This window comes from Chiloscyllium plagiosum, unplaced genomic scaffold (genome assembly GCF_037043375.1).
Source record: "Chiloscyllium plagiosum isolate Xiang-an unplaced genomic scaffold, Cpla_swu_hap1 HiC_scaffold_31, whole genome shotgun sequence".
Lineage (NCBI taxonomy): Eukaryota > Metazoa > Chordata > Chondrichthyes > Orectolobiformes > Hemiscylliidae > Chiloscyllium > Chiloscyllium plagiosum.
Genome location: NW_028270169.1, coordinates 32,532,830 through 32,554,016, shown reverse-complemented (window position 1 = coordinate 32,554,016; position 21,187 = coordinate 32,532,830). Strand labels below are relative to the sequence as shown.

The following is a 21,187-nucleotide window of genomic DNA, read 5'->3' as shown; positions in this document are numbered from 1 at the left end:
GGGGTACATTTCAAATTTAGCTTCCAGGTGCTAAACAGATGTTCAAGGAAAGGGAAATTGAATAAGGAGTATGATGGCCTACTGATATTTAAGGCCAGGTTTAACAACAGCTAGAGAAAGTTAAAAGGTATCTGCTGATCTCTGTCATCTCCTTTTCCCACCATATATCATGATCGTCTGATGCAGCTTCTCCACATGTGCCTACTTTGTCACATGAGACTGGGACGTTTCTCACTGGAGCGTAGGAGGTTGAGAGGTGACCTGATAGAAGTTTATAAAATAATGAGGGGTATAAATAGAGTTAATGGTAGTTGTCTTCTCCCTAAATTGGGGGATTTCAAGACTAGGGTGCGCATTTTTAAGGTGAGAGGAGAGAGATATAAAAAAGACAATTTTTTTACACAAAGGGTGGTTTTCTTGTGGCATGAAGTTCCTGAGGAAGTGGTAAATGTGGGTACAATTACAATGTTTAAAAGACATTTGGATGGATGCATGAATAGAAAAAGTTTGAAGGGATATTGACCAGGAGCAGACAGGTGGGACTAGTTTAGTTTAGGTGGGATTATGTTCGGCATGGACTGATTGAACGGAAGGATCTGTTTCCACGCTGTCTGACTTCTATGACTCTATGACAGTGACTCTCAGTGAACGGCTTCTTTCAGTGCTATAATGACACTAAACTGGCTGTGTACTTGTTCTCTTGAAAGTAGAAATGTCAAGCCAGGTGTAGAAGGAAGGTGCGAAAATGGGAGTTCAGTTTTAATAAGTAGAGTTCTTATTTGATGAAAAGATGTTTTTCATTCATTGCATTACTTCTTTACGTTCCTTCAACATCTATTGCCTGACTGTAATTAATTTAGGAATTCCTGTGGCTATTTGCCAAAAGCTCCCCTTTCCCCAGTGCACAGTGTGACGTCCCTGAGGCATAAGGCCTGATATTGGCTCCAAAGCTAGTGGATATATGTTTTTCTTACTTAATCACCAGCCTGCTGCATTTTCAATTGCAAAATTGAGAAACAGCTTGTATTCAAGGAAGAAATAGTCGCAGTAATAACTTATTTGCTCTTTCCTATTATGAAAAAGCTCAGTCATTACAAAACAGCAATAGGGTATTTATCCAGTCACAAACCAATTCAAGATCAAATTGTAATCAGCTTAATAAATTAACTCTGCAATTCAGTTCTAATTAAATATCTGGATTTATTGTGGTCCGATGGATGAGCATTTGGTGTTTTCTGGTGAGTCCATTAGAGTCATGATTTCTTTTATATATTTTAGAAATATTTTAAAATCTATTTTTCTAATCAACCTGTTGAGATGTTATTACTTACCTCTAGAGCAGGGGGGCTTGAACCCAGGCCTCACAGTCAAGGGGTAGGGACACTACCACTGCATTCCAGGAGGACCCTTCAGAAACATGGTTAGATGCCACTAAGTAGATACCAATGCCTTAACCATTTGTGTGTTGTAAGGCTGCTGGGACCCCTTCCAACCTCATCAAGGGGCGTGCTGACCTTCTCCCCTTGACTTAGGCTTTATAAGATCTGTGTGATGATCACTTTGAGTGTACTATCATGGACACTGGTGTCTGATAGGTAGATAGTGATGGTTCTGGTCACAACATTATAAACAGAATGTATAGTAAAGAGTTCAAAGTAGGATGATGCCAGAACTATGTGTGTATATACATCAGGAAAGAATGGACAAGCTATATCTCCTCTCGGAAAATGAGTGACTTAATGGAGGTCTTTAAACTGATACAGAGAGAATGATTCTTATAGTGGAAGTGTGAAACTAAGGGTCATCATTATAAGATAGGAAATTCCAATAGGGAATTCAAATTAAGCTCCTTAATTCACAAAGTGGTAAGAAGATAGAATTCCATATCACAGAGCATGGTTGCATGTTGTAGGTGCATTGAAGAGGACAATATTTGGATATCTGATGGGGTAGGGAATAGAGAGACACCATGGGGGTGACAAAGGAGGCTAAACTCTGGAATAATTATTTCCCATCGAGTGGCTCAATAAGCTCATTTAGAGACCACTACGAGTTAATGATATGGTGTGTGCCTGCAATCACATGTAGACTATTCTTTGTGAGGCTGCAGTCTCCCACTCTTGTGCTGTTATGTGCAGGAGGAACAATGAATTTGATAACACAAGTTGAATAGAAAGTGTTCTCTGTGACTTCTGCTGTAGAAATGTTTTAAGATTGTAAGAAATTGGAGCAGGAGTTGGCAGTACAGCCCCATGAGCCTGCTATGCTAGGCATTCTACATTCTGTATTAATGGTTCTGGCACAGATCCCAACTGAGTTTAAAATCAAAGTCACAAAAGCAAAAAGCTACAGATGCTGAAAATTTGAAATATAAATTTAAAGTGTTAGAAATACTCTATAGAGAAAGGATCTGTGGGAGGAAGACACAGTTAGCATGTTCCCTAGATGACCTTTGGCTGGAACAGACATGAATCAAAGTGTTCATTTCCTATTGGTTGTCAAAATCCACCTTCAGTTTCAGCCAATCCCAAGGAAGTACCAAGGTCCTTGCCACCCATTCTCTAGTTCCACTGTTACAATCTCACTGATGCGAAAAGTGGGCAGGATTTGCTTGTTTGTTAGTCATTCAAGGAATAAGGGGCTCTTGTGGTGTAGTGGTAGTGACCCTAGGTCTGGGCCTGGAAGTCTGGGTTTAAGTCCTTCAGAAGTGTGTAATGACAGCTCTGAATGGGTTATTCAGGGGAACTCATTCAAGGAAAGTCACGTCATCGCATTTACAATAACTGGCCTCTAGGAGGCGGTAGCAGTGAGTTGACTCATTGAGTCATAGAGTTACATGGCAACGAAGCATACCCTTCAGTCTAACTCGTCTATGCTGACCAGATATCCTAATCTAGTCCCATTTGCCAGCACTTGGCTCATATCCCTCTAACCCTTCCTATTTATATACTCATTCAGATGCCTTTTAAATGTTGTAATTGTACCAGCCTCCACCATTTCCTCTGGCAGCTCATTCCATACACACACCACCCTCTGTGTGGAAAACATTGCCCTTTAGCTCCCTTATAAAACTTTCCCCATTCACCTTAAATCTATGCCCTCTAGTTTTGGACTCACCCAACCTGGGAAAAAGACCTTGGCTACTCACTCTATCCATGCCCCTCATGGTTTTATAAACCTCTATAAGGTCACCCCTCAGCCTCTGATGGTCCAGAGAAAACAGCCCCAGTCTATTCAGCCTTTCCCTATTGGTAAAACCCTCCAACCCCAGCAACATCCTTGTTAGTCTTTTTTGCACCCTTTCAAGTTTCTCAACATCTTTCTTATCGCAGGGAGACCAGATGTGTATGCAGTATTTTAAATGTGGTATCGCCAATGCCCTGTACAGCCGCAACATGACCTCCCAATGTGCTGAGTAATGAAGGCAAGTATGCCAAACGCCATCTTCAGCAACAAAAACGAAAATTGCTGGAAAAGCTCAACAAGTCTGGCAGCATCTGTGAGGAGAAATCAGTTAACATTTCTGGTGACCCTTCCTCAGAACTGATGATAGCCAGGAAAATGTTGGTTTATATGCAGAAGGTAGGATGGAAGGGATGTTGTAAGGAGTAAAACAGTAGGTGGGGATAGAACCATTAGACAGACAAAGGAGTTGGTAATCATCTGGCTGGGAGGGTGAAAAGCTGTTAATGGAAACTGTTGATGGCTAACAATAGGTAGTGTGTAATGGTAGACCATGTGATTACAAGGCCTGATGTGTGTGGTAGGGGGCTAGGATATAGGGGAGTTCAGGCCCTAAAATATTTCAACTCGATATTGAGTCCAGAGGACTGCAGGGTCCCCAAGCCTCCTTCACCACCCTGTCTACTTGCGACTCCACTTTCAAGGAACTATGCACCTGCACCCCCTAGGTCTCTGTGCAGCAACACACCCCAGTACTCTGCCATTAAATGTATAAGTCCTGTCCTGGTGGAAGTGCTATGGGTTTGGAAGGTGCTGACAGGGGAGTCTTCATGAGTGTGTGCCACTGTGCATTGGTCATGGAGAGAATTGCATCAGCATAGTGCCTTTCACAATCACTATGTACCTCAAAGTGTTTTACAATGAATTACCTCTTGAATAGTAATCACTGTTCTGATGAAGGGTTATGCCAGAAATGTTGACTCTCTTGCTCCTCAGATGCTGCCTAACCAGCTGTGCCTTTTCCAGCAATACACTTCACCGGCTTTGTAATCAGATGACACTAGTTTGCATTCAACATTCAGAAAAGCAATGTGATAATGACCAGGTAATCTGCTTTGGTGATGTTGATTCCCTTGCACTTATTGTGCCACATGGTCTTTCACATCCATTCAACCAGGGCCTTGGTTTAGTGTCTCAACCTGGAAGGTGACACCTTGGACAGTGTAGCACTCCCTTAATATTGCATTGGAATGTCATCCTTGATTTCTGTGTTGGAGCTCTATAGTGGGGCTTGAAGAATTTGAGAGCTGAGTGTTCTACCAGTTGAGTGATGCTCAGTGTTGATGCAGCAAGATTCTCAATCATCCAAAACAGAGCAGTGTTCTTGATTTGTCCTTCCTAACCCTAGAGTCAATACAGTGCCTGCAAGCATGGAAGGTTGACATACAACTCAGCATGGTTACCTCAACTGCCCCTCACTGGAAAGAAATAGCCTTAGGAAAGGACAAAGGCAGCAACATCATGGGAAAATCACCAATCTTCAAATTCTCCAGCTTCACAATCTACTCTGACCCGGACATTTTCTTTTTTTAAGTGAATTCATAGAATCCCTACGGTGTAGAAGCAAGTCCACACCAACCCTCCGAAGAGCATCCCACCCAGACCCATCCCCCTAACCTTTCCCTGTAACCTTGCATTCTCCATGATTAACCCATCGAGCTTGCACATCCCTGGACACTATGGGCAATTTAGCATGACCAATCCACCTAACCTGCACATCTTTGGATTGTGGGAGGAAACCGGAGCACCTGGAGGAAACCCACACAGACACAGGGAGAATGTGCCAACTCCACACAGTCACCCGAGGGTGGAATCAAACCTGGGTGCCTGGAGCTGTGAGCCAGCAGTGCTAACCATTGAGCCACTGTGCCCCCTTATTCGTGGGGCATGGGACAACACAGGCTGGGCCAGCATTTATTGGCGGTCCCTAGTTGCCCTTGAGAAGGTGGTGGTGAACTGCCTTCTTGAACCACTGCAGCCCATGTGGCCAATCACACATAAATATGTTTTGTCTTTCATTCATCCATCACCATGCGTTTAGTATCAGAAGATTTCCTCCCAGCTGGCAGTGTAAGAAGGACAGTCACCACAGGGATTGTGGTAAAATAAGATGATGTCCCAGCACCATCCTGTAAGGTGTATGGCAAGGTAGCGCACACACTGATCACAGCATTGGCTTCTGAGCTTCAGAGGCCTACACAGCCAGTAAGAAAGTTAAAGGGAAGACTGTCGGTGATGGACAGTCAATGACCAAGTAGTTTAATTTTACTTTTAAGTTGAAAATTAAGCTCACTGAAGTTCAAAATTAGAATTGTCGCCTTCAATTTTCTCTCTATGCGCAGAAGTTTTCATCTTAGTCATGAGGACTTGGAATTAGAACATGAACATAGTACAGTACAGGCCCTTCGGCCATCGATGAAATTCTGAGAGAAATCAAGTTCAGATAAGTACATGAATAGGAAAGGTTTGGAGGGATATGGGCCAGGTACAGGCAAGTAGGACTAGTTTAGTTTGGGATTTTGTTCAACATGAATTGATTGGACTGAAGAGTCTGTTTCCATGCTGTCTGACTCTGTGACTCAGCTTTGTAACAAATCATTGTAGGCCTCCTTAGAATATATATTGCAGCATGGAGATTGCATTCACTGATATTGCTGCATTTTATGTTCTAGTTTGTTTAATCAACTTTACCACAGAATGTTGACTCAGTAGTGTTGTGTTGTTTCAGACTGGAGCCAATTCTTTTAACAGGTCTGCATTTTTGAAAGGATTTGGGGATAAAAAGAGCTAAACTCTATCAAAACAGTACAGTGCAAGCAAAGAGAAGTCGATCAAGCTGTGTGAAGGATTGGAATCTGGCACATTTTGTCCTTAATGCGGTTTCTTGACAGGATTTGTAATAAAGCTTTAATGATATTTTAGTGAAATCATGTCTTAAAAGCTGTATACCCGCGAAGGTGGTAGGATGAGCACAGCATTAGAAATCGACATTCCATTTCTAAAACAAACTCTTTTATGTGGTGTGTTTGATCTTTGATCATTTCAAATGTACTGATTATTGAGCTCCTCATGATGTCAGTCACTAATGAAATTGCCTTTATACCTGTCTAAAAGTACTGTACAGTTGACTTGGATAACTCCCTTGGGTTTCAGACTGAAGCCTCATGGTGCCTTTATTACATTTTATCCAATCTTTTTCCTCTTCCCTTCTGATCTTTGTTGAAAAATATGGCATGGGAACAAAAAACATCAAAAGAAAGTGTTTCGTGTTGAGACACAAATTTATTCATCTTCTGGAGTCTCTCACTGGTGTGACCTTTTGGTATAAAGGAAGTCAGCAACCTGATGACTGTAGTGTGGTACGGTAGCCTCGCTTACTGTGACTTGTGTTGCACTGTGAACCCACTTCAATGTTTGAAACCGGCCTGGGGGAGAAGATGGCCTGCGAGGGCCTGAGGTGGTAATAGCCACTGCTGATTTAGAACTCACCATACCAAAATTGCAACTCTCAACCCCCATGTGGAGTTCCAACCTCAATTTTGGGAAGCCCTGGCTTAGTGTAAGTTGTGCCATCATCGAACAGGCACGGATGCATATTTTTCAATAGTGGTCATTAGATTATGATGAGGGTTGTCAATAAAAGTTCTGAATAAAGTCTTTTAATTGAAGGTGAAACCTATACAGTTGCTTTTCTGTATTTCTGACCCCTCAAGTCGGGTGTCATAAATCTAATCCTTCATTCCTTTGCCCTTGCTTTTCTAGTTTTCTCTTTAATTACGTCTAGATGTTTAACCGTTCCCTATGGTAAACCAGCTGTTAACCTAACCAAACACCGGTACCTGGCATGGTGAAAGGAACAGCAGGGACATTGTCAAGATTAAAATTTCCATCTGTCTTTGTTCTAGGAACTTCAGGTTTTAATTCCAAGGCATGGGAAATGTTGCCTCAGACCAGGTTTAGGCTTTTAGTAATCTGCTCAGAAAGTTTTGTTCATTCTGTAACCAGAGAGAGCAAAAGAAAGTCTTAAGAAAAAATGCTGAAGATAAAAAAAAATACAAAGTGCTACATTTCCTGTAATACACCAAGAGGCTATACTTCAATAGTACCTAATTCGGAATAAAATACTTTGGGACATTATATGGTTGTGGAAGGCAGTATATTTAAGTACAGGCTGTCTCATTCATTTTTGATTAAAATAAAAGTAGGAAATAGTTGAAAGATGAAAATTACAAAAAATCCAGATAAATATCCTGGAGGACAAAAAATATATTTTCAGGTGCCTGCAACATTTGACAACTAAACCAGTAATTTACATTACTGGACGAATCATTTATTTCAGTCATAAACCCTGACCCCAAGTTTTAACTCTTTACAAAAAACATTGTTATGGATTATATGAACTGACATCCAGCTACATATAATGTTTAACTTAATTGGGTTGTACCATCTGCATTAATAACGTTAAATTGGTGTGAAGTTCGCATCTGCAGACGTACAACACTATAAGGAAACTCACCATTTTTGGTATCGCACATTTGGGCTCAAATATGTCAAACCATGACGCATCACTGTACATGTCTGTAAAGCTGAAACTAGCTACAGCTAAACCTGGATAAATCTGGGGCAAAAAGCTATCGTAATGGCAACAATGCAACATGTCAATTGGAATTTGAATTCCAAACAAAAATTGGCATTAGGAGCCTAATGTATCCATTATCGATTGTCAGAAAAACCCATCAGGTTCAGTAATGCCTTTTAGGGAAGGAAATTGTCATCTTTACCTGGCCTAGACTACAAGTGATTTAGCCCTTAGTAACATGGCTGGTGGGGAAAGTGGGGCCATGTGTAGCATAGCTGTTGAGGAATCAGAGATTTATTCCTCCTTATGGTCAGATTGGGAGCAGGATGAAAAGAGTTTTGGTCTTGGCTGTTCTTATCATGATAGCATGTGGTTTGGGAAACCCAAGCAAGGAGAATAGGAGGACAAAGAACAAAAATCCCCCCATTGGCAGGAACGGAAGTAATTGTTTTGGTTTTGAATTTCTCTCCATCAACATGGCCATAGGATTTACTTGACAGTTACACCTAAAAGTCTTAAAAAATGTGCATTTTAGCAGCGTCCCCCAATGCTGACCTTGCCCAATGAGGTGAAGTCATGTAAATATTCTTATCATTTTCTGGACATGACACCCCGCCCCACCTCCCCGCCCCTGACCGAATAACTTTGGGAATGTAGGCTGTCTCTCTATTCATCACTGATGTCTATTCTTGCTTTACAAATGGAATGAAGGACACCAACCTCTTTGTAAAATTGGCCTTTGAAGCCAACATGGACATGAAAGAAGGACTTTCTTGTGCATACATAAAAACCAGGCTTTCCCATTCTTAATTTTGACTCCAGGTTTATAGATTCGGCCATATTATCAGGCTTTCACCTTACTGACAGAAAAACTGGATTCTTAATGAGCCATGCAGACAATGTACAGGTAGTAACAGCCCCATTTTGTTTTGACGTGCATTGCCTAGTGATTGTTGCATTGAATGTGAAGTAGACCTGAGACTTTGTGTGCCCCGATAGCAGTATTGGTAGGTGACCTTGTTTTCAATTCCTTGATGTCAATACTTGTATTTTTCCACTATCCCTGATCTTCATTATGCTTCCTTTTCAGTCCTTTATCTATGTGCTACGTTGGTGATTTAGCACTGTTATTTTTCTCATAACTTACTGCATTCAGAAACTTTGTTTAAACACAAACACACAGGAAAATAACTGATAAAACCTTTAAAGCAGCTCATTGTTGAAACTTGTGCACCAAGGGAGGCCATCTCTTAATCATGGTTTTATTTTGTTCTTCGTGTCCGATTAAAGAAGTTAAACAATATTATCAGTTCACTTTGCTGGTTCACATACATAGTATCAAGCAAACTGTGCGTGTGAGATTTAAACAGCTGCTGAGGACAGCAAAACTAAACATCATTAATATCTCATCACAGAATTGTTACAATGCAGGAGGCCATTCAGTCCATCGCATCCCAGGCTCTCTGAATGAGAATTTTGACTTAGTGCTATTTTCCTGACTTTTCTCCATAATCCTGCACATTGTTCTATTCAAATATTATGCCCTCTTGAACCTACCCCACTTCTGCTTCTAGCCAGTTCATTCCAAGCCCTAATTACTTGCTGTGACAGTTTTTATCAGATCAGTTTTGCGTCTTTTGCAAATCACTTTTTAAATTTATGTTGCAGACGTTTCGTCCCCTGTCTAGGTGACATCCTCAGTGCTTGGGAGCCTCCTGTGAAGCGCTTCTGTGATGTTTCCTCCGGCATTTATAGTGGTTTGTCTCTGCCGCTTCCAGTTGTCAGTTCCAGCTGTCCGTTGCAGTGACCAGTATATTGGGTCCAGGTCAATGTGCTTATTGATTGATTCAATTTAATTGAAGAGAAAGATACTTTGTCATGTGAACATTGTCAGCATATTCTTATGGAGCATTGAAGCATCAGCTAATTCATGGATTTTCCACCATCTCATGAAGCCTGAAAATATAATAAGAGGTGTGATATCTGTCAGTTGAATGATCAGTTTTCATGACTGAACACAAGTTATCTTTTTTCTTCAAAACTAGTTAGTCTTGGTTTTTAATTTCTGGTCTATCCTTCCAGAATATGTGATTTATTTTCTTGCCTCGGTGAAACAATTGTTTATTCAGCTACTGTATTATCAGCCAGTGAACTGATCAATAAAGCAGGCAACACAGTTAATTATATATTAATTTAATGAGACAATGTGTTAACGTCATCTTCTTCCATGTCCTAAGGAGGCTTCTAAAGTACTGACTTCAAAGCAAATCTGAAATAAATTTAGAAATAATGAAACATTTGGCATGTATGGCAGCCTCTGTGGGAAGAGAAACAGAGTTAACGTTTCATGTAAATGATCTCTCATCAGAACTTCTCTTGCAGAATGTTACTTTTTATAATTATAGTCCTGTCATTACGTAAGCAAACACAATGACAGATTTACACGCACAAAGTCTCACCAACAGCAAACAAGATGAATGTGTAATATTTTTGCTTGAATTCACAAGTTTTGGTTAGGTCGCTAGGAAAGTTCCTTTCTCTTCCAACGGTGTCAATACAGCAACCTGAATGGGTAGATTGCAACTCAATTTAAAATCTCTTTTGAAAAAAAATAACTGCCCTCCCTCCAAGGTGAGTTCAGATAAGAGGATTAATCAATTCTAGTTTATTTTTGACCTTTTATTTAACAGCAAGGTATTTACAACTGAAATAAATGGTTTTAAAAAAAAATGTAAATTAAGTAAAGCTTGGGGATCTCCCATCACATTTCTGCCTGTATCCTGATTTAAGCCTGAGGTGAGAAGATCAGTGAGATCCAGTCAGACTCGGGTACAGTGACACTCTCTTGTAGGGGAATGAAGGTGAGGTCTCTGCTGAGGACTGATCTTTCATCCTCCAGAGAGGGGTAGTTCTGGGGGGATGGTGAAAACTCAGCAGGGCTGGGAGCTAGGACCTGGTGTGGGGCTGGAGCTGGGAGTGGGGGCGGGGTTAGGCATGGGGACGGAAATCCTGAAGAAGGGCTCATGCCCGAAACGTCGATTCTCCTGCTCCTTGGATGCTGCCTGACCTGCTGCGCTTTTCCAGCAACACATTTTCAGCTCTGATCTCAAACATCTGCAGACCTCACTTTCTCCTACACTCTCTCTTGTAACCAAGTGTCCATTATTGTCTGTTAGAACAACAATGAATTCCGAGTTGCAAAACCAAATCTCAGCAATGGTCTGGCTGAGTTACACTAACTTTGTGCGTGCAATATTCGTAATTGACGTTTAATATCAAATTTTAATATTATAACTGGTCACTACAAATATTAGTTCTAAAATATTAAAAGGAATGATGTGGGAAAAACTGTTTTTCATGTTTAGGATTTCGAATCATGCTCACATCCTGGGGTTGAGGTTGTTCTTACAACTTCATGAGGCAAAAAAATTGTGACAATTGGGGAAGCAATGGCCTAGTGGTATCATCACTGGACTGCTAATCCAGAGAACCTTTCTGGACCTGGGGGACCTGGGTTCGAATCTTGCCACAGCTGATTGTTGAATTTGATTTCAATTAAAACAAAAATCTGGAATGAAGAGTCTAATGATGATCACACATCTATGGTCATTTGCTGGAAAAATCTGGTTCACTAATGCTGTTTTGGGAAGGAAACTGCCATCCTGTCTGTTCTGCTGTGGGTCTGGAGTCACATGTAATGTGGTTGACTCTGGGCAGTAAATGTGGCCTAACTAGTGACATCCTTATCCCCTAAATGAATAAAAAGCAGTTCCAATAAACTGAACAGAGCGAGTCTAACAAGGTTCATTGTAATCAGATTTGAGATGTAAGTTTGATGTCATAACCAAAGCAGAAGAGGGAATTTACAGCTTCTGTTTAGACATGACCTTTTATTTAACAACAAGGAATTTACAACTTCAATTTTAAAATGGTGCTGCAGGCAGTCAGACCAGCTTATGGATGTAGGATTGTGCACTCCTTACAGAATCACACAACTGAGAGTGCATTTTGAAAAAAATCAGATTAATTCTTCCCACCCCCACCCTGTGATTTATTTATCCGTTAAAATTAATGAATGGAAAATTGTGTTAACCTGGAATCTCTATTTCAGAGGCTATTTGAACCCAGTGTCGTGAGTGCACATTAGACAGGATCAGCCCAAGTGTAAATAAACCAGAGGGACAGTTTCCAGATGTTTGCTCGATGGCTGAAGCTTGCCTGTGATTTGCTGCAATGTGATTGCAAGAATGACCTGGAAGTGTTTATTTAAGGCGTCAAGGAAGGGCAATCCTGGGAGGGGTGAGAGGTGGGTCATGGAAGTACCAGCAGTGGGTGAAACATTTCACCAGTAGAACCAGAAGACCTGTTTACCCAGCCTTGTACCCCAGAAACCAGATGGAGAGAATGAACCTGCTGTAAACAACAGCCTCAGTTCTTCCCTCATTGTAGTGGGAGTGCAGCAAAAGTTTACCAGTTTGATTCAGCGTGGAAACAGGCCATTTAGCCCAACAGGTCCACACCAATCTTCTGAAGAGCATCCCACCCAGACCCAACCCCCTATCCAAAGCTAATCCACCTAGCCTGCACACTGTAGGCAATTTATCATGGTCAATGCACCTGATCTGCACATCTTTGGACTGTGGGAGGAAACTGGAGCAAACCCATACAGAGAATGTGCCAACTCCACACAGACAGTCACCCCAGGGAGGAATTGAACCCAGGGCCCTGGTGCTGTGAGGCAGCAGTGCTAACCACTGAGCCACCTTATGGTGAATGACACAAAAGGATAGATTGTAGATTAGGATTGTATTCACTAGAGTTTAGAAGAATGAGAGGAGACATCTTGAAAACCTAAAAAATTCAAACAGGACTAGACAGGTTAATTGCAGGAAGGATGTTCCTAATGGTGAGTGAGTCTAGAATAGGGTTTTAGGTCTGAGATGAGACGAAATTTCTTCACCCAGAGAGTGGTGAACTTGTGGAATTCATCAGCACCGAATGTGATTAATAGCAAAATAGCACGTATTTTCAAGAAGGTGGTAGCTATAGCTCTTCTGGCTAAAGGAATACAGGATTATGAGGAGAGGATGGAATTAGGTCATTGAACTCGATAATTAGCCACGATCATAATAAATGGTGGAGCTGAGTCGAGGGGTGTAATGGCTTACTGCTGCTCCTGAACTCTGTGTTCATGTGTCAAAGTGTGGAGCATCCCTGAAAATTGCATTGTGGTCCCACAACCATCATAGCATCTCACATTAAATATTTTACTGATTTTTATCTTTAGTTTACAGCCTGCTTCGATGTTAATGGCCAGCATGTGATAAGCTTTTCAAGCATTTTCCTCTGCCTACCATGTTGTTTTATAGAGTGAACCAGGCAGTCATAAGCAAAGCTCATCCATATAGTTCATGTTATCTTCAAAATCTTACTGACTCCATCCATAACTCCAACTCCTTCTGACCTTTTGTCCCTGCCCACAGCTCAGAAGTCAAATAGTGGGATGAGATATGGAGAACCTGAGGCCAGAGGGAAGACATTCATCACCTTAAAGATTTTTTAAAAACTAGCACTCGTGCAGTTCAGCTTAAGGGAGATGGGTGCTTGCTTGCTGTGCCATGAGTTATGTTTCTGAATCCTGATAGTTGGCTGTGGTGACAGAGTAATGAGCATACTGTTCCAATATTGCCATCATTCTAAGGCAATCAACTAATAGCACTGTAAACTCAGCAAGGTGATGGACTGTTCTGCACTCCCAAGATCCAAATCAAATGTAATGTAAAAATACATTTTTAATAATTGTTCACAACAATATAAGCATTAAAGGCAGACTGGTCATCCTTTCAAGCATCTCTTCATAACATCTGAAGTTTATACCAGCAGTGATATAAAGGATGTGAGTATCGGAGTAAATTGCATATTAATTTACCTCAAGATCATCAGGAGAATATCAGCAAAGGCTTATAGTGGGTTCAACTGGTCAAGGAATTGTAGATGGTTTAGGAAAACTCCAAAGAAGGAGGGGGAATAATTCACAAAGTAAATTTGAGATGCAATTCTGCAAAAACAAATTATTAAAGCAAAGGAGTCAGCTTTAACCTTAGATGTGAGTTCAAAACCAACGTTGCTTGTTTTCAGGTGACAAGCTCTAGGAGTCATTGGAGTTCAATTCAGTTGCAGTCAATGCAGAATGTACGCTTACATCTGTCATCCTATTCAAAGGCATCACTGTCATTTGCTTACCCATTACAAATGGCACCAGCTGTTGCGAGTATTTAGTGATGTTGAATTTGCAATAAAGTGCATTTGTGTGATGGCTTTCTTTGTTCGTGCTGACACCCGAATATAATGAACATCAAAGCTGTTGCTTTGGATGAAAAGATGATTCGGTTTTCAATGAAGAATACATAATAGCACTCTTTAGTTATTGATTTAGCCATCATCTTCAAACACCAAGTAGAAGTACATTTATTATGTGATCTCAGGATTGTAATATAAGTATGGATGGAGAAACCTATTTGGCTGAAATAAGCTCATTCGTCCAGAAAAAAACTACAACGTGCAATGGCCTCACAAATGACTTAAGTTGTTTTGTCGCTACATGGAAATTCATCCAAGTGTTGATCACTTTTTTTGAGTGAAGAATTTTCTGATATTTAGCATAGTTTCATTTTTTAACCATTTGGCTCCAAAAAAGTCCCTTGTTTTCCACAATGTTGGACGCCAGCAGGTGAGGGCAGGCTCAAGTGGTTACAAGGGCTTCAGCCAAGTCCCTAACCTCCAATTAAAATCCCTGCTCTCATTTATCAACGCACTGGACACGGCAAAAATCTAAGGGTCCTTGCAACAGTTTGCATGCAATGATGGAGAGATAGCCACAGCACTAGTTGAGCTGGTTCCAATATCTGGGGTGCATTCTTGCCACCAAGAATGGAATGAATTAAAGGTAGTCAATTCCCACTTTAACAGTCTTCCCACTTTAACAGTCTTCCCTGGTCATCGCGGAATATAGTCATCAAGTGCACTTTTAAAAGAGAGGTTGTTCATTAAATTCTTAGTTCAGGCCTCACCAGAACCACTTGGGTTCAGACCTCATTTTTTAAAAAAGCAGAAAAGTTTGAACAAGTTTATAGCAATACTTTTATGTTGATGGTAAAAGAGTTTCAGTTTCTCATCAGGGCTGAATTTATTTAGTGAAAACTGGGTATAAAAGCTCAAACCAATTCCACAGGAAAGCAGAGAGACACTCGCTCTGCCAGGAATCTCACTTCATAAGTAGGATGGTCCCAGACATTTATATTGTGAGTGAAAACTCACCTGTTTGCCACAGAATATTGGAAAGTCATGGGTGTCTCCACTGAAGCTTAAAGAAGAAAAATCACACACTGCATAACCAAAATTTCTAATGGTTACTAGTGCAAGAATGTTATCATAAATCTTTCTGGGATTGCAAACCTCGATACGACAGAAGGAGAGATTTTTTTTTATATAGAGCATCTCACATGGACTCATCACTTCACAGGTAGCAATATGTGCCCAGTATACTCATGGCTGTGTTGTGCTCCAAATTTGTATCCACTAACGTTTCGCAAATTCAGATAATGAGCTACATGATCCGGTAACCACAATTCCAACTGCACTTCTGACAGTATAGCACTTCCTTAGTAGTTCACTGAAGTATCAGCTTAGATTACATTCCCAAATACTTGTAACTATGTTTGAACTCAAACTGAAGGACTCATAGGCATAGATTACTGTGACTGAGCAACAGCTATACTCTGAAAGAAGCTTCTTTATTACAAGTAAAGGAGTTCAAACACCCAGCAGATGACGTATGGTGACAGTTATGCTGCAAGTGTCTCCATAATTTTGCAATAGCCATAAGGAAACTGGGCAGAGAATTGTAATCCTTAACATTGAAGGTGAATTAGTTATCCCTTTCCAAGAGACCAAAGGAGAATTTTAACAATGAAAATGTCAGGTCGATATAGAAAAAAGGTGTTCTGTCATTCTGGGCAGGGTTAGAACATTAGAAAAGTTCACAAGACTGCTCCTGCCCTGGCATTACTGCATGTGATTCTTGGGTGCAGCATTCAAGCGTTTATCTTTCTCCAACATTTCTTACGTTGCAATAAGAACAATAACATGTCGAGGGGAAGAAAATAATAAAAAGTGCTGCTGTGGAGCTCTTCAAAATCCATTTAGCTGACATCTGCAATGTGACACTGTTGGTTTTGTCTCATGTGCGAATGGTGCCCATTAGTAAAGAAGCATTCACTCACTTGGATTAATTGCTGATGCACACATTGCTGTGTACAACTGCTAAACAAAACTAGGTAACCACTTAATCCACTACTCCCTGTAGGTTTTCCAGAACATTACTACAGTATTTGCACTCAGGAGCCCACTGCTTGATTAATTCTTGACTACAAATGGATTCAAGCCCTGCTGCTTTGACCAAGCTATTACCTGCAGGTCGTATTTGGTTTTGGTCTGTTAGGCCTATTATTTAATGTTCAAGTTATATCAGTCCCTTAGGTGAAATATTATCTGCTGCATTGTGCAATTTTCTCATGCTTTGTACCAGAAATAAATGTAGTTAATGTTCTTAATAAAATAGAAGCGAGTGTTCCTGATAGTTCTCATTCTTTTGTGAGGAAATGTCATTTTTGTGTGGAAGCATTGGACAGTTAACTGCTGCTGAAATGTTCGCCTAACGTGTTTGCCTTTAATACAACAAGGCAAGCTTTCCTTAAGTGAATTAAAGGCTGATTTCTCTAATATCTGAAGTCAAAGCTTTCAATTTATAATTAATTTTGCTTGTGTGTGATGCAGAAGTTTTTCTGTGTGAAGGAACAAAATGACTTTTAAACGTTCATTTATAGGATGTGGGTATCTCTCGTTAGGCCAACATTTATTGCCCATCCCTAATTATCCTGGAAAAGGTGGTTGGGAGCTGCCTTCTTGACCCACTGCAGTACTTGGAATGTAGGTACATTCACAGTGTTGTTAGGGAGGGAGTTTGAAGATTTTGATCCATAATAGTAAAGGAACAGGGATACTAGTCCCGGTCAGGGATACAGGACCCTTGTAGATGGTGATATTCCGATGTATGTGCATCCTTGCCTTTCTAGGAGGTAATTGTCACAAGTCTGGAATGTGTCTCAAGTTTCTTTCATTTTGATCTACCATAGTGTTGCCCACCATGAGTCAGATGCTTTGCTGTTTGAAGTGGGGTGCTTATTTCTGCTGAAGGATTTTGGGAAATGGTTTATGAGACAAATTTTCAAAGGTAGTGACAATAGTTTTAGTTTTGATTCTTGGAATTAAGTAGTTTGAGCTTTACCACTGCAGTTGAGTTGTCACAGTTACTTAAATAAATACATCTTTGCATGTAACATGAAGGTCTGATGTTTGAGGAATGTTGGGTTAGGATTAAGGAGTTTTAATGTAGGAGTCTATGCGGCCCCAGGCAATTTGTCAATGGGAAGAAACAAGACTTGTCAGTCTGTGAGAAACAGCACACCATTATACAAGTGAGCACTGGGACCCTGACAACTACATTCCATTTGAGAAACTCCTCTTAACACTCTTTAAATGAAACAACAGTGTTGTGGTGGTAACCTGAAGACAGCATTGATCCTCTGCAGCCTTGGATGACGGCACTAGTGTATCTCCCCAGGGCGCCAGCTGAGCTGCCATGGTATTTGTAGCCTGGTTAAAGGTGCATTTCAGATGGTGGGGTAGCTGCTTGGCATGATAGCAATCTCAAGGATTTTTTGAGGGGTACGACACAGAGTGCAATTTTATTTCTTGCATTGACCTCCTTGTTGAAGATCCTGGAAGACACGCGCCTCAGAGTTTCTCAATGAGCAGCCTCTAACGTGGTTTCACGAGTACTGAAATGTCAATATGAAATGGCTGCGACACTGGGCCTTCAGTAATATTCCATATTTATTCTAACTGTCCAATTAACAAGAAGGCTTGTTCATTATTTAGATTTCTACTGTTTTAGCAAATTTTAAATTAATCTTGACTATTGGGTTAAACATTCACACCAGAGTACTCTCGGCAGTTTGTTGTTTCCTTTTAACTTACTGTACAGAAACAGATCCATAACCAGCATTTTTGTACAGACTTTGGAGAGGCCTGAAACATTGATGTTTCTTTCATTGTTTTCTCATGTTGGACTGCAGATAGTTGGGTGGGTGCAAGAGATACTTGTCCTGGTTGCCATACATAGGCAGGGATGATACATAGGCACTGTCAATGCTTTTATAAGTAATACAGAGCAACCTCGATCATCCAAACATCTGTTATCCAAACGAGATTTCAAGGTCTTGGGTAAACTGTGTTATTCGAACATTGGGTTATCCGAACATTGGATTATCTGAACAAAATACTCCCCACCTGTGTCGTTTGGATAATTGAGGTCACTCCTGGTACCAACAACAGCAATTCTACCCCATGGTCTTTTCATTGAGATGGTCTCAAAGACACATATCGCAGTAGTTTGATACTCCCCTTGAGAGAAAGTGAGGACTGCAGATGCTGGGGGTCCAAGTCGAAATGTGTGATGCTGGGAAAGCACAGCAGGTCAGGCAGCATCTGAGGAGCAGGACAGTCTGACATTTTGGACGTAAGCCCTTCATAGACCTATATCCGAATCACCAAGTCTCCTGCTCTCTCGGATGCTGCCTGACCTGCTGTGCTCTTCCAATGCCACACTTTTTGACTTTATTTGTATCCTTGCCAACTTTTTGGAAAGACTGCTGACAAATTGCTCTGTTCTATTGTTTGAATGATATGATTTATTCCTCTTGCTTTCTAGAACTGCCTGGGTCAGATCTCCTGAGTGTGGCAGACGAGACATGGCTGGCATTAAACGTTGTATCGGGCGGAGGCAGTTTCTCCAGCTCACAACCCATTGGAGTCACCAAGATCGCCAAGTCAGTGATAGCACCATTGGCAGATCATAACATCTCTGTGTTCATGCTTTCCACATATCAAACAGACTTCATCTTGGTAAGATATGGCTGCTTGGAGATTGAATATTTGCTTCCTTTCTGATGTCTTCTGAGTCTTTTTGTTTGTGCTGAGCCTGAACAGTGGAAATGAGAAGTTTTAAATAATTCCTCAGCTCTGAGGAAGAGTCACTTGACCCAAAACATTAACTCTGATTTCTCGCTACAGATGCTGCCAGACCGGCTGAGCTTTTCCAGCAATTTCTGTTTTTGTTTGTGAAATAACTACAGGTTTGGTCTTGGCTTTTGTTACGAGCTATGTATGAGACATCCAGGATGTTGATATGCAGCCTTGCTGTCACAGTCTGAGATTGCACTGATAGACATTGTCCCTGTTCTAATGTTAGCGGGAAGGTTACATCAGAAACAAGTAAATGTCTGTTCTCAGTTGGATGAGCTGCTCAGAATGCACATTTGGGAGACGCTGAGCTAAACGTGTCACTGTGGAGTGTGTGAATGGTTTGCAAAAATTGGGGAGGGGGCATGCGGAAATGTTCCACCACCGGTTCCTTCCACCTGCCTATAGTTTGTGTTTCATACGTTTTAAGGTAGTCTTTCCAATTGGACCTACAGTCAGACCATTTCCGAGGGAGCATATCGTTTACAGCCAACCAGCCTGGATTTGACAACCCGATAGGAAATTTCCAAGTTGAAGCAAACCTTAACACAACTGTTACTCTGTATCTTCACACACAAAGGAAAGCGAAAATGCAACATGTATTGAATGCATAATTCCAAATGCAGTTGCTCCGATATTATTGGTGAATCAGAAAACAGAAAATGACTGTATGATAGAAAGCAATAGCCTCTCATCAACTTCAATCTCAGATACAACAATCTTCCAAATTCTCCGAACTCAATGAGTGTATTTTATTCATTCATGGGATGTGGGTGTCACTGACAAGGCCATCGCTTGTTGCCAATCCCTGGTTGCCCTTGAGAACCTCCTCGTGAGCCACCCTCTTGAACTGTTGCAGTACTTAGATTGTAGGTAAGCCCACAGTGCTGTTGGGGATAGCATTCCAAGATGTTGACCCAGAAACAGTGAAGGAACAGTGGTATAATTCCAAGTGTGGGACTTGGAAGAGAACTTACAGATTATGTTCTCAGCTATCTACTGCCTTTGTTTTTGTAGGTGGATGTTTTGGGTTTGGAATTTGTTTGTCAAAGGAACTTTAATGAGTTGTTGCATTAGATGATACACACTGATACTACTGTGTATTAGTGATGGAGGAATTAACATTCAATTAATGTTTTGTGGATGTTGTGTCAAAATAGCGGGCTCTTTTATCCTGGATGATGTCAAGCCATGTGGCTGTTGTTGGAGCTGCATCCATTCTGACAAGTGGAGAGAATCCCATTACACTCCAACTTGTATCTTGTAGGTAATGGATGGGCTTTGGAGAGTCAGCAGGTAAGTTATTCGTTACAGAATTCCCAACTTCAGACCCACTGTTGTAGCCACAGTATTTATACGTTTGGTTCACTTACATTTCTGTTCAATAGCAATTGTTGCTAGGATGTTGTTGGTGGTGGATTCAACTGTAGTAATGTCCACTGAATGTTAATGGATGTGGTGAGATAATCTCTTTTTGGATATTTGTCATTGTCAGGCAGTTGTGTGGTGTGAATGCTACATGTCACTTATCAGCCCAAGTCCAAACCAGATCTTGCTGCCTGCAGCTCACACTGCTTCAGAATCTGCAAATTTGCACATGTTACCGAACACTGTAATTATCAAAGAACATTCCCACTTCTGACCTAATTATGCCAGGAGAGTCATTGTTGAAATTACTTGATGTTATCGGGTTTAGGAATAATGTTCTATGGAACTGAGGTGAATAGCCTCCAACAACCACAACCATCTTCCTTTGTGCTAGGCCATGACTCCTGGCAAGCAAAGAGCTTTCCCCAATTCTAGTTGACTCAATTTTGCATGCACACTCGATTAAATGCTGCCTTAATGTCAAGGATTGTCACTTCCACCTCACCTTTATTATCTCCTCCTAAATTTGTGAACCCTGTAACTTCAGGTTGATTGTCCTGCCACAGACATCGTGGGGCATCATTTGGGGTTTGAAATCATTTTCTATTTGTTTCATCCTTTAGGTACGGGAAAAAGATCTGCCGTTAGTTATGCACACACTCTCAGCAGAATTTACCATCCTCAGGGTTGTAAACGGGGAGACAGTTGCTGCTGACCATTTAGGAATCACCAATGGATTTGTGAAGCCAAAGCTAGGTGAGTTTACACCCAGCTTATGAATGGGGAAGTATACACACCTTTGCAAGTACTCTGAATGAGAGAGAAAAGAAATGATTAGTGTATTAGTTCTGTATA

At 41.0% G+C, this 21,187-nt stretch overlaps 1 protein-coding gene and 1 non-coding gene across 3 annotated transcripts in view; one reads left to right on the top strand and one right to left on the bottom strand.

Annotated features, from left to right (window-relative positions):
* The window catches only part of LOC122564076 (cytosolic arginine sensor for mTORC1 subunit 2), a 165,719-nt gene that overhangs the window by 112,823 nt on the left and 31,709 nt on the right, over positions 1-21,187 (top strand). For both annotated transcript variants that reach the window (XR_015752352.1, XM_043718578.2), the window contains exons 3-4: positions 18,654-18,847; positions 20,956-21,088. Coding sequence is in view for 1 of the 2 variants with exons in the window: in XM_043718578.2 (XP_043574513.1) it covers positions 18,654-18,847; positions 20,956-21,088 (327 nt within the window). In the remaining variant the exon portion in view is untranslated. The remainder of the gene's footprint in view (positions 1-18,653; positions 18,848-20,955; positions 21,089-21,187) is intronic.
* On the bottom strand, positions 1,410-1,536 carry LOC122564258 (U6atac minor spliceosomal RNA). The gene has a single exon (XR_006315853.1). It is a non-coding gene; the product is annotated as a U6atac minor spliceosomal RNA (small nuclear RNA).